Raw genomic sequence first — 14,917 nt, 5'->3', positions numbered from 1 at the left:
TCATCGTAGATCTCGTTGGTCATCGAGTACGAGATCCAAAACATCGAGCGGTGGGACGCTAACTCAAAGCCCTCACCCCGAACCGTCGAACTCGCGGTGCATCTACCAGCACCGAGATCCAACGTCGATATTGTCAACAACGAATTCTCGAACGTCGACAATTTGAAATAATGAGGGCGAAATTATTCGCGAAGATTCTCGAAGAACCCGTTAACAGCTCGATCAAACGAGGAGGCTAAGGGTGGGGGGTTAGGTCCCATACTACCGCGTTATAGAAATTTCGAATCGATCTCGTTACTCGAAATCCGGACCACAATGAGGAAGGACGCATTCTCTTGAGCCTCATCTTTTGTCTTCGAGAAGCCAACGCCCCGAAATCGAATCGTAATTCCGAAGATAATTGCCGGAGTTACAATTTCTGAAACCATTGCGGTGAGCCGTTGCCTCGTTCATAATTTTGTCTCGTTTTTGCATTATTTTGCGCGCAAGTTAAAATCGGTGAAATATCGGAAAATTGAACGATATCGAATGGTTACTTTATCGCACGCGTGAATTGAATTCTAACGTCCTTTTTGATTTATTTGGTCATCAATAGTAAATTTTTTATCGTTTCGGAATTAATAGAATTGCCGAGAGGAATTCGTTAAATTAAAGATTTACATGCGGATCAGAGTCCTAGGTTAAGAATTATCGTAATTTCGTGTTCTGTCACCGAGAACCCGTGTATCGTAATTTCGTAGGCTACGCCTTACTTTCGTATCGTAAATTGTATCGTTTGCATTATATCCGAGAACAGATGTTCAACAGAAGGGAAAATTGTTAATCAAATATTATATTGACGAAATTACTAACTGGAAAATTTGGGAAATTTTTAATATTATCTTTGTTTCTTATTCTGTTTTCTAATAAATTATATTTGTAATCCCAGCTCTGCATTCCCGTAATTATTTTCCTCTGGAAGGCTCACACCCCTCTACCGAGAATATCTAAAGCTAGTCCGGTCAATTCTCGAGCCTATTTCTTTTGTATAAGATCTATAAAAATTTGTCGAGGAGAATACCTCGGCTGGCGCCCAATAGCAAAGGAATTGGGATAATTTGTCGCTTACCTGGGAAAAAGCGTTACAGTATATATTACGATTTCGAAGTAGAACAGATAATTCTTAATTTTCACGACACACATTATTCGCGTTTTCACTTCTCAACATTTTACTCACTCTCAGTACACTGCAGCTATATGAGATCAATTCATCCACTTTTGAGGTTTTATTTATTATAGATATTATTGTCGTGAATTGGGCTCGAAACTTATTGAAACTTCTTTTATGAAAAAAATAAAATTGATTATATCCACTGCTATTTCCAATAATATTTTATTTATTTAAACGAAATTTGCAAATCTTGCACCGTTAATCCACGGGGCTACGATCGCAATCACTTTATAATAACATAACGGACGATAACAGACGGTATACAAGAAAACATTGAGGACTATCAGAAACTTTCTCATCGGCGATTGGTCGAGAGGAATAGATTCTCACCGGTGATTGGTTATGATGGGCATCAAGAAGCCCTTGTATGTATCGGTCTGAACCCATATACGGATACGTCAGCTGCGTAAATGTGTTGGTACTTTTTGCATAATCCCGTGCAAAGTTTTTTCTCAGCAATTACGCCACCGATCATGCTGATTTTGGGCGCAATCGAAAGAGAATTTCTTAATTAGCTGAAAGTTCAATTTTCAAATTGTGACATAACTCCTGAGCTTCGGAATTCAAGAAAATGACATGTCGATTTTACCCTCACCACCGCGAATCGTTTTATTCAGAGATAATATAGTCTCGGCGAGAGCCTCGGGCCAGCAGACGACAGGGCTGTCAATGTACTTGTCCCGAGACTCTACCGAGTCTCTTGATAAGGCAAATCAGTTTATCAAAAATAGATCTGGAAGTTGTAAGAAAAAATGTTCGTCAACTTATAACGTCAAATTTTCTTTTTGCGATCTGAATTATTATGGTTTAATAAAACAAGAACACACAGAACTGTTAGTATATATAATGTGAGAAACTCCAATCGAATAAATGTTTTCTAATTTATTTCTTGTGTCATCATTATTTTTGAATATTCTCGTGGATTCCTGGAATTTGAAGAAAAATGATTTTGTTGTGAATTATGACTCCATATAATATAAATAGATTAATCAACTTCATCTTTCATTTTCGTTTCATTTTAACAAGAGCGATTCGAAGGAAAATTATTTTCTGGGGAATTACTGTTCCTTAATATTAACACATGCATTAACTTCGTTTTTGATTTGTTTTCGAATGAGCAATTTGAATAAAAAGTGATGGGCCGGACAAGTACGTTTAAGACGTATTTGAACATAATTTGTACCGATCCAATCGAAGTTGAATGTTGTGAATAATACCAGGGGATCCTGAAAGTCGGAGGGGAATCGATTCTTTACAGTGTGTATCTTGTTGAAGTAACGAATGACTTTGTGACAGGAAGCTAGTCTCGAACATTTTCCGTCCTCAGTTGTTCGACCATTGCGTAATGCGTAGGCGCCCTGGATCGTGTAGGTATGTTATATCGATTTTGGATTAGGGTCTGAGAGATGTCGCCCTAGGACTGAACAAGTGTCGTCAAATTCGTCGACGCCTGCGCGTCGATCAGTGGTCGAACTAAGCAGTAATTGGAGGGGATAGAGGACTCCCGGATCCCGAAAAGCGTTAGGAGAGCACTGTACGATCGGCGGTCATAGCGAAAGTAGCGAAATAATATAACTATTGTAACAGGTTCTTATAGACAAGATTCCTGAAATATTGAAGAGAATTTATTTGTCAAATATTGGGAACTACTTATAGTTCAAACGGAGAATTTACCGGCCCGAGATTTTGTCAATAAGCTCAGTAAAAGAATATTATTTGTCAACGAAATTATCGAGAGGTTGGACATTATACGAAGGTTTCAAAGTAAGTACTTGTCTAAGTTTCTTTCTTTCTTTCTCACGAGATCTTTCCTTTCCTCTCATTTTTCTCGTTACGGGTCGTCAACTTCCCCCCTTTTGAGAAAAGAGTCAATACACGAAATTGAAATATTATTGCTAATCCCTAAGAGTATTAGCTGGCGCCCAATAAATCTATTTAACATAATTATATAAAACAGAGCCCTGGCAGTCACTGACCCAGACCGCGTCAGGTGGAGGTAATTTCGACAGATTTAGTCGAGGAAATAAATACCTGTCTCAACTTTCATGTGAATTTTTAATGATTTTATTTCCATTAATTTTTTAGTAATTTTGATAAAACGTTGTGAGCCCGACAAGGATTCTCAACGCTCATTTGTCGCCGGAGATTATATTTCGAATAACTGATAAATACTTGACCTCGAATTGATATAATACATTTTAGTACTGCACGTAACTTCCGTTATGACTTTTGTTTCATTAACTTTTTTCTTGAAAATAATTATCATGAATTTCATTAAAGTTTCCAATTTGTTCGATAAATATTCCAAATTATCAATAAAAACTTGGCCTCCAATTGATATCATACATTTTTATACTACATGTAACTTGGATAGTACATTTTTCAATGTCTTCAATATTTATGAATTTTTTTGAAATTTTTTTATTTTTCTTTACAGAATTTTTTCGATTGTTTTTTATTTTTGTTGAATTTTTTTGAACTTTTCAATTTTTCGTTTATTATTTTTATAGAATTTTTTTCCTGGTTCTAAATCTTTTTTCTATGTCATCCAGAAACAAGAGACCATCAATGTACTTGTCCCAACCTTTTTTTCCCTAGGGGAAGGTTATGGTTTGATATCACGCCTTTTTTCTCAAAAGTTCCTCATTTATGTTATGACGGTTATAGGATTTTAGTTTAAATTTCTATGAATTATTTGCTTAGTACATTTTTGAAGATTCCATTCTCATACGAACATTTTTTATGGGATAATCTTTTTCATGAAATTATCAGCAAATAAGGGACCATCAATGTACTTTTCCCAATCTTATTTTCCCTAGGTATGATGTTCGGCTTATAAAGTTGGTTTCCACCATAAAAGACCAATTTTTCGTAAAAATTGTAGTGAAAATATTTCGTCACAAGTCTGCCCTTCAACTTTAGCGATTTTTTTCCTTATACTCTAATATGTTATGCCTATTAGGAACTCAACAGCATGAAGGAATCCGGGATGAGGCACGTGAAATGAATTTCGGTTTATAATGTTGGTTTCCACGTAAAAGACCAATTTGTCTTCAAAATTGTACTGAAAATATTTCGGCACTGGTTTGGTCTTGGACTTTGGTGATTCTTCTCCTTGTCTTCTAATATGTTTTGTCTATTGGGAATCCAAGAGCATGAAGAAATGCGTGTTGTGGGCCATAATATGATTTTCGGCTTATAACGTTGGTTTCCACGAAATAAGATCTATTTTTCGTTAAAATTGTACTGGAAATATTTCGTCACAGGTCTGTCTTTAGACTTTGGCGATTTTTTTCCTTGTAGTCTAATATGTTTCATCTATTTAGAACACAAGAGCATGGAGAAAAGTGTGTTGCGGGCCGAGATATGATTTTCGGCCTATAAAGTTGGTTTCCACGAATAACAACAAATTTCTCGTCAACATTGTACAGAAAATATTCCGTCACAGGTCTGTCCATGGAGTTGGGCTATTTTTTTTCTTCTACTCTAATTTGCTATGCTTATTGGGAACCCAAGAGAATGGTAGAAAGCGGTTTGGGGGCCGAGATATGATTTTCGGCTTATAACGTTGGTTTCCACGAAAAACAACAAATTTCTCGTCAACATTGTACTGGAAATATTTCGGCATTGGTTTGTTCTTCCACGTTGGTGATTTTCCCCCTTATCTTCTAATATGTTTTGTGTAAAAGGAACCCAAGAGAGTGAAGAAATGCGTCTCGTGGGATGTAATATGATTTTCGGCTTATAACGTTGGTTTCCGCGACAAAAGATCTATTTTTCGTCAAAATTGTACTGAAAATATTTTGTCACCTGTCTGTCCTTGGCCTTTGGCGATTTTTTCCAAGTCTTCATACCAAGAAAAAACTGATGTAAAGATTTCCTTAATAGAACAGATTTTATTTATCCCTTTTCTTCAAAATTCAAATGAAAAATAGATCAAATTCAAGACACGAAAAATCCAACAGATTTACCCACTTTAAATGTCGCTTTTGCATTCTGAATCTAGAGATTTCATTTCATCCAAAACGTGCCCTCAATGTAATATATTTCCAAAGTTTGCAAGTGGCCGCTGAGGTCCAATTATCCACAGTTTGATAGTTGCTGAAAAAAAGTACCCGAAAACTTCTAACATTTATTATGCCAGAACTCAAAGCAGCAAAAAAAAACTAAGCGAACTTAATTCAACAAAGCAACAGAATTCAAAGACGTTTAAGGTACCTGCATTGGTTTTGGAGGAAAACCTATTCAGGACAATTCAGAAATGAATTTAGAAATTCGAAAACTCACAATGGAGTAGAAAAAGCAAAATTGAAGTATCTAGAAAAGCGGAAGACTTTTGTGATGAATTTTCTAGATTACATGATACGGTTGGAGTAAATGATTTGAATGATTGGCACACACGCTGCAACACAGAAATATCAAAGTTTGGAAGTATTCGCTGTATATCAGTCATACAAACTTCAATACTATTTGAAAAGGAACACTTAAAAACCTGCCGAACCAAGTTTCATTACATATTACCTTAATCAAAGATAAGGGGTGATCCGTTGCATATCAAGAGACTCGGTAGAGTCTCGGGACAAGTACATTGATAGCCCTGTCGTCTGCTGGCCCGTGGCTCTCGCCGAGACTATATTATCTCTGAATAAAGTAAATTTCGGTAGTGGGGGTAAAATTGACATGTCATTTTCTTGAATTCCGAAGCTCAGGAGTTATGTCGCAATTTGAAAATTGAACTTTCAGCTAATTAAGAAATTCTCTTTCGATTGCGCCCAAAATCAATACGATCGGTGGTGTAATTGCTGAGAAAAAACTTTGCTCGGGCTCAAGATTATGCAAAAGTTACACATCTATGGATTTACTGTGTCTGTACAGAACACCATCAAAGGCCTCTTGATGCCAGCTATAACCCATTTCTATGGAAGCTCGGGTCCCGGGATCCCGGCTACAGAAATAATGAGTTGTGATTGGTCAGGACACTTGCTGTACCGTTCCAGCGGAATACAGTTTATGAATATATATACAAGGCCATCAGTCAGCCGTCAGTTATTGATGTTATAACAAACGGATTTTCGACATTACGAAGTGCGGGGTGACAAAAAAATATTTTTCATCTAATAAAGTGTTAAATATGTATTTATTTTATTAAAAATAGTGGTATGTGGTGTCATACAGTATTACGAAAACCAGACATATAGTGACTTTGACGTGATATATAATACATCCATCTGTCATTTTTTGATGGCATGAGCAAATTAATAGCAACAGCGATCTGAATGATAAAATTTCGGAGAAATAGTGCGAGCTGTATGAATTCGATTCAAAATTCTTATATGACTATAAAAAAAAAATGTTATGTAAGTTTTGTGAAAACCATGTGGGTTAGTTTACGCTCATCGCAATCGGTTCGCGAGTGTTTGTTATATAGAACATATATTAGTATTGGGAAATTTCTCCTTGTACAAATTCTTTGATTTTACGTTTATTTATGACATAATTTTGTTGCAATCCTGGTTCTGGGTTCTTCAAAAATTTTCAACGGGAGTTATGTGAGAAAAAAAAACTTTCGCTCATTATAACCTCTCAAACGTTCTTTCCAAACAGAAATTTTATGTTGTGTAATTACATTATAGAAAAAATATGCGTGATTGTATGTAAATGAATGCAAATAAATGTTGAAAAACTTCGGTCAAGTAAAAGTGTCTAATTCAATGTATTGTTGTCATATTTTCTTTCATTACATTTGGCTGTGTTCACCGGGCCCTTTTTCCCACCTCCTTAGCTCACAGTGTATCCATACCAATTTCTATTCATTCTCTAGACAATTCGAGTGACATTCGTATTTCTATTTCCTCATATTGATGTCAATAAATTGGAAAATTCATATCAAAAAGTTTTCATGATTGCTTGTTTACAAACACGAGTTTTAAAAAATCTTTGGGCCATGTAAATACATAGATATTCACTTGAATTGTTGCATGATGAATTTGGAAATTCATTTCAATAAGTCATTGGTTGGGTATTTTTCGTGATATCAAAATTTGTATCTTCCAAATGCAATGAACACATCTTAAGTTTGACAACATGATGAAGCGACACGTATATTGAGTATTTCCAGACCAAGTTTACGATTGGCATTATGGATTAAAAAATTCATGTGTGTGAGTCTACGCCTGATCATTTCTGGATGTGATCAAATATTTTGTCTGTATATAACCATGGAGACATTCTAAATTACACTATTTGATTTACTTCAACATGCAGCGTATCTGTCACTTTATTTATTGAATATGCCATAATGAGTTTCAAAAATGTGGTTCGGGTAATTTTAAAGTTTTTTGCCCCATAGCACCAAAGTCTGTATTACTGGTACGCAGCGAGTACCTATGAACTATATTCCTGCGAAGCGGTAGGTGTGCCAATCTTTTCACTTTTTGGTTCCAACTGTAATATATGAATGAGATACATGAAACAATTATGCGTTCTGTTCACTTTCAAGTGCGCTGTCTTTTTTCCTTTTAGTTTTGGCATAATAAATTTTATGAATCGGTAGTAATTTTTTCTGTCTGTACCAAAATTTAGATGAATAAATCGCAGCGAATACTTGCAAATTTGGAAAATTCTGTGTATTGACATGCATGCCAGGTATTAGTACTTCCTTTTTTTGATTATGGAATATGGATACCCTAGGGAAAAAACGGTTGGGACAAGTACATTGATGGTCTCTTGTTTCTGAATGACATAGAAAAAAGATTCAGAACCAGGAAAAAAATTCTATAGAAATAATAAACGAAAAATTGAAAAGTTCAAAAAAATTCAACAAAAATATAAAACAATCGAAAAAAATTCTGTAAAGAAAAATAAAAAATTAAAAAAAAAAAATCATAACAATTGAACAAATTGAAAAATGTACTATCCACGTTACATGCAGTATAAAAATGTATGATATCAATTGGAGGCCAAGTTTTTATTGATAATTTGGAATATTTATCGGACAAATTGGAAACTTTAATGAAATTCATGATAATTATTTTCACGAAAAAAGTTAATGAAAAATAAGTCATAACGGAAGTACGTGCAATACTAAAATGTATTATATCAATTCGAGGTCAAGTATTTATCAGTTATTCGTAATATAATCTCCGGCGACAAATGAGCGTTGAGAATCCTTGTCGGGCTCACAACGTTTTATCAAAATTACTGAAAAATTAATGGAAATAAAATCATTAAAAATTCACATGAAAGTCATTCGTTATACTTCAACAAGGTACACACTTTACAGAATCGATTCCCCTCCGACTTTCAGGATCCCCTGGTATTATTCACAACATTCAACTTCGATTGGATCGGTACAAATTATGTTCAAATACGTCTTAAACGTACTTGTCCGGCCCATCACTTTTTATTCAAATTGCTCATTCGAAAACAAATCAAAAACGAAGTTAATGCATGTGTTAATATTAAGAAACAGTAATTCCCGAGAAAATAATTTTCCTTCGAATCGCTCTTGTCAAAATGAAACGAAAATGAAAGATAAAGTTGATTAATCAAGAGACTCGGTAGAGTCTCGGGACAAGTACATTGACAGCCCTGTCGTCTGCTGGCCCGAGCTCGCCGAGACTATATTATCTCTGAATAAACCGATTCGCGGTGGTGGGGGTAAAACTGACATGTGATTTTCTAGAATTGCGGAGCCCAGGAGATTTGCTGTAAAGCGAAAATCAGTTTGGAGACTAATTTTCAAAATCCCTTTCGAATGAGCTCAAAGTCAATGTGATCGGTGCCGTAATTGCTGAGAAAAAACTTTGCACAGGCCTAAGATTATGCAAAAGTTACTAACACACTTATGAACTGGAGGTATCTGTATACGCGTTCTGACCGACACATATAAGAGCGTTTTGATGCCCTTCATAGCCAATCCGCACCGAGAAAATAACGGTTCCAACCAATCGCCGATTAGAAAACTTCTCAGTGGTCCTGTCGTCTATCTTCACACCGTCGGTCTTCTTGTAACATCATCGTTCCTATGTTTGTTTTACGACACTCTACGTTCGGACGCTGAAAGCGTGTAAGCGCCCAAGTCGAACGCACCCTTCGTGTCACATAATTTATATCTACTGTCAAAATAATTTCTTTCGGTCACCGTCTGCGTAAATTCGTTCATCGTCCATATAATAAAATTTCGGGGAAACAGTGCGAGATGTGTAAATTCGATTCACAGTTCTTATATAACTGTAAAATGTGTTATGCGAATTTCGTGAAAACAGTGCGGTTTAGATCAATCTCATGGCTATGTGTTCGCAAGTGTTTGTTAATATATAAACATTAATGTTGGGAAAGGTCTCCTTGTATAAACACTTTGACTTTTACGTTTATTTTGTGACATAATTTTCTTGCAATCATTTGTTCTTATTTGGTTAAATTTTCAACAGGAGAGTTGCGAGAAAAAAAAACGTTCGTTCATTATAACCTCAAACGCTCTTTCTAAACTGTGTGCCTTCCTAAATTGTATGTCATGCAATTATATTGAAAAAAAAACTCGCAAAATTGGTTGTATTTAAATGAAATCATTTAAACTAAAAAAAATGTTGATTAAATAAAAGTGTCTAATCTAGTGCATTCTAATATTTTCTTTCATTGAGTTTGGCTGTGCTCTCCACTCCCTTTTTTCTACCTTCTTAGCTTACAGAATATCCCTACCAATTTCAATTCATTATTCTCTAGATAATATGTGTGTTGTGGGTATTTCTATTTCCTCGTAATGATTTCAACAACATAATATGAAAAATATAGAACGAAGAGTCTAGTTTATACAATTTGGGCCGAGTAAATGCATAGATATTCCCTTGAGTTGCATGATGAATTTGGAAATTTATATCAAAAAGTTATTGGGTGCTTTATTTCTCGTGATATCAAAATTTGTATTGTTGAAATGCGATGGACACCTCTAAAGTTGAAGAACGTTATGAAAGGACATATATAGAGAGTATTTCTACTTCATATTTGCAATTGGCATTATGGGTTGAAAAATTTATGTCTGTAAGTCTACACCTGATAATGTTTGGATATGATCAGATATTTAGTCTGCGAATAGCCATGGAGACATACAAAAGTACACCATATTTTGCTTGCCTCAACATGCACCATGTCTTTCACTTTTTCTCTCAAATGTGACATAATAACATTCGAGAATGTGGTTCAGGAAATTCTGAAATGTTTTTCCCCATAGTATGAAAGTTTGTATTACCAGTATACAGCGAGTACCTGTAAACTTTGATATTTCTGTAAAGCAGCCGGTGTGGAAATCATTTCACTTTTTGGTATCGACTGTAGTATATAAACAGAGAAAGTCATTACTAAAGTCTTCATGCAGTCGCTTATTACTGAATAGGTCTGAAATTACTGTCCTCGAAAGCCAATGCACAGATACATGAAACAATTTTGAGCTCTGTTGGCTGTTAAGCGTACTGTCTTTATTACTTTCAGTATTGGCATAATTAAGTTAATGAATCTGTGGTCTGTAGGAAAATGAAGATGAATGAACCGCCGCGGATACTTGCAAACTTTGAAAATTCTGTGTATTAACATATGCGCCAGATATTATCGCTTTGCATTTTTGATTATGGAATATGGACATAAATAAATAATAAAAATTACAGAAGAAATATAAAATATGGATATATATAAATAATAAGTAAATAACATAATAAAAAAATAATCATAAATGTTACAAAAAGTCAGCGGTGGCTCATTTAAGAATGGCATAACATTTTATGGTTTCAGAATGCCATGCATACATAAAAAAATAAGCGATTCTGTTGGTCTAGACACACTATATTGTTTCTTGCTCCTATTGAAACTCGGTGGGTACATGCAGAATTTGAAAATTTTGTGCATCGACATGTGTGCATTCACTTTGCATCTCTGGATATAGTGATATGAATAAAAGTGAATTCATCGAAAAGTCATTGGAAAGCTCATTTCAAATGCAATAAAAATTTCTATCTTCAGAATGCAATATATATAATATCTTAAAACTGCCAATTCTGTTGGATTTTTTTTTGAATTTTATCTATCTCTCACTTGAATTTTGGAGAAAAAGGATCGAAAAAATCTGTTCTATGAAAGAAGTCTTCACATTCCTTCATTCCTGGTATGAAGACTTGGGAAAAATCGCCAAAGTCTAGGGATAGATCTGTGCCGATAATTTTTTACATCAAATTTTACGAAAAATAAGTCCTTTTTCGTGGAAACCAAAGTGACAAACCGAAAATAATATCTCGGCCTCCAATGTGCATTCCTCGGTGCTCTTGGGTTCCCAATGAGCATAACATATTAGAGTACAAGGGAAAAAATCACCAAAGTCCAAGGACAAATATCTAACAAAATATTTTCAGTACATCTTTGACAAAAAGTTGGTCTTTGTTCGTGGAAACCAAAGTTACAAGCTGAAAATCATATCTCGGCCTCCAACGCGCATTCCTCCGTGCTCTTGGGCTCCTAATAAGCATAACATATTAGAGTAGAAGGGAAAAATCGACAAAGTCCAAGAACAGACCGTGATAAAATATTTTTAGTTTATTTGTGACGAAAAGTTTGTCTTTTTTCGCGGAAACCAAAGTTACAAGACGAAAATCATATCTCGGCCTCCAACGCGCGTTCCTCCGTGCTCTTGGGTTCACAGTGGGCATAACATATTATAGTACAAGGAAAAAAATCGCCTAAGTCCAAGGACAGACTTATGACGATATTTGTTCTGTACAATTTTGACGAAAATTTGGTCTTTTTTCGTGGAAACCAAAATTTTTAACCGAAAATCATACCTCGGCACCCATCCCGGATTTCTCCATGCTCTTGGGTTTCTAATGGTCATAATATATTAGAGTAAAGGGAAAAAAATCGCTAAAGGCCAAGGACAGACCTGTGACGAAATGTTTTCAGTATAATTTTGACGAAAAATCGGTCTTCTTTTCTCGGAATCCGACGTTAAGAGCCGAAAATCATATTCCTGACACCAACATGAACTTCCTCATGTTCTTGGGTTCCTGATGGACATAACGTGACGTAAAAAAAAACGCGCCTGGAACTCTACCCCTGCGGTGGTGCGGAAAAGAGATCACAGTATCATATCATCATCATCGTGCGTGTTTAAAATCTTTGAAAATGCACTAACAAAATAATATTCTTAAAAAACATACTAACAAAATAACACATGAAAATTGAAATTTAAATTCTATAGCCATCAAAATGAAATCGAGGAAGTCGAGAAAAAAAACGTGATATCAAACCCCAAAATTCCCCTAGGGAAAAAAGGTTGGGACAAGTACATTGATGGTCCCTTGTTTCTGGATAACATAGAAAAAATATTCAAAACCAGGAAAAAAATTTTATAGATGTAAAAAAATCTCTATAAAGGAAAATAAAAAGCTTTCAAAAAAATTCATAAATATTGAGCAAATTGAAAAATGTACTATCCAAGTTTCATGCAGTATAAAAATGTATGATATCAATTGGAGGCCAAGTTTTTATTGATAATTTGGAATATTTATCGAACAAATTGGAAACTTTCATTGAAAAATTGACGTTTTATGCATAGGAGCCACTAATCATTCATAATAATTATTTTCGAGAAAAAAGAAGTTCGTGAAAAAAAAGTCATAACGGAAGTTACGTGCAGTACTAAAATTGATTATATCTATTCGAGGCCAAGTATTTATCAGTTATTCGAAATATAATCTCCGGCGACAAAAGAGCGTTGAGAATCCTCGTCGGGCTCAGAACGTTTTATCAAAATTACTGAAAAATTAATGGAAATAAAAAATCGCAGAATCTTTCTTTCGAATAATAAGAACGATGTCAACCCATTTCTTTTTAACCAGACCATATAAAAATCGTTAAAAATTCACATGAAAGTCATTCGTTACTTCAACAAGGTACAGACTTTAAAGAATCGATTCCCCTCCGACTTTCAGGATCCCCTGGTATTATTCACAACATTCAACTTCGATTGGATCGGTACAAATTATGTTCAAATACGTCTTAAACGTACTTGTCCGGCCCATCACTTTTTATTCAAATTGCTCATTCGAAAACAAATAAAAAACGAATTTAATCCATGTGTTAATATTAAGGAACAGTAATTCCCGAGAAAATAATTTTCCTTCGAATCGCTCTTGTCAAAATGAAACGAAAATGAAAGATGAATTTGATTAATCTATTTATATTATATGGAGTCATAATTCACAACAAAATCACTTTTCTCCAAATTCCAGGAATCGCGCGTGTCGTACTCGACTAGTGATATTTATCAAAATGTGTACGTGACTATCGAAAAAAAAACTTTGCATGGCTGAGTAGGTTCGAAAATTTCTTGTAATGCGCCTGATTATTTCTCATTTTCATTGGTTCTTACCGAATAGTTCATATGTGTTCACTGAAGTAAATGAGAAGTGGATATTGCTATTATTGCAATACGAACTTGAGAACAATCAAGTTCAAATTACTTGGAGATATTATTTTTATTTCTATCCATTTTATTATATTTGTGATTATAGAACAGCCCCGATTTGTTTTCGAATGAGCAATTTGAATAAAAAGTGATGGGCCGGACAAGTACGTTTAAGACGTATTTGAACATAATTTGTACCGATCCAATCGAAGTTGAATGTTGTGAATAATACCAGGGGATCCTGAAAGTCGGAGGGGAATCGATTCTTTAAAGTCTGTACCTTGTTGAAGTAACGAATGACTTTCATGTGAATTTTTAACGATTTTTATATGGTCTGGTTAAAAAGAAATGGGTTGACATCGTTCTTATTATTCGAAAGAAAGATTCTGCGATTTTTTATTTCCATTAATTTTTTAGTAATTTTGATAAAACGTTCTGAGCCCGACGAGGATTCTCAACGCTCTTTTGTCGCCGGAGATTATATTTCGAATAACTGATAAATACTTGGCCTCGAATAGATATAATCAATTTTAGTACTGCACGTAACTTCCGTTATGACTTTTTTTTCACGAACTTCTTTTTTCTCGAAAATAATTATTATGAATGATTAGTGGCTCCTATGCATAAAACGTCAATTTTTCAATGAAAGTTTCCAATTTGTTCGATAAATATTCCAAATTATCAATAAAAACTTGGCCTCCAATTGATATCATACATTTTTATACTGCATGAAACTTGGATAGTACATTTTTCAATTTGCTCAATATTTATGAATTTTTTTGAAAGCTTTTTATTTTCCTTTATAGAGATTTTTTTACATCTATAAAATTTTTTTCCTGGTTTTGAATATTTTTTCTATGTTATCCAGAAACAAGGGACCATCAATGTACTTGTCCCAACCTTTTTTCCCTAGCGTCTATTTATATCATATGAAGTCAGAATTCACAACAAAATAATTTTTCTCCAAATTCCAGGAATCCACGTGTCGTACTCGACTAGTGGTATTTATAAAAATGTGTACGTGACTATAGAAAAAAAAACATTGCATGGCTGAGTAGGTTCGAAAATTTCTTGTAATGTGCCTGATTATTTCTCATTTTCATTGGTTCTTACCGAATGGTATGTGTTCACTGAAGAAAATGAGAAGTGGATATTGCTATACGAACTTACGAACAATCAAGTTCAAATTACTTGGAGATATTATTTTTATTTCTATCCATTTTATTATATTTGTCATTATAGAACAGCCCTGATTTGTT

The 14,917-nt window shown here is 34.5% G+C and overlaps 1 protein-coding gene across 1 annotated transcript in view; it reads right to left on the bottom strand.

Moving 5' to 3' along the window:
- Nucleotides 1-847: 847 nt before the first annotated feature.
- LOC122417458 (uncharacterized) overlaps nucleotides 848-14,917 on the bottom strand; it is a 29,644-nt gene continuing 15,574 nt past the window's right edge. Inside the window, exon 7 of the mRNA XM_043430973.1 lies at nucleotides 848-851. Within this exon, the coding sequence (XP_043286908.1) occupies nucleotides 848-851 (4 nt within the window). The remainder of the gene's footprint in view (nucleotides 852-14,917) is intronic.

The sequence above is a fragment of the Venturia canescens genome, chromosome 10, assembly GCF_019457755.1.
Source record: "Venturia canescens isolate UGA chromosome 10, ASM1945775v1, whole genome shotgun sequence".
In the NCBI taxonomy this organism is placed as follows: domain Eukaryota; kingdom Metazoa; phylum Arthropoda; class Insecta; order Hymenoptera; family Ichneumonidae; genus Venturia; species Venturia canescens.
Note: the sequence above shows the minus strand (reverse complement) of the source record. Positions and strands in the feature narration are given on the sequence as shown.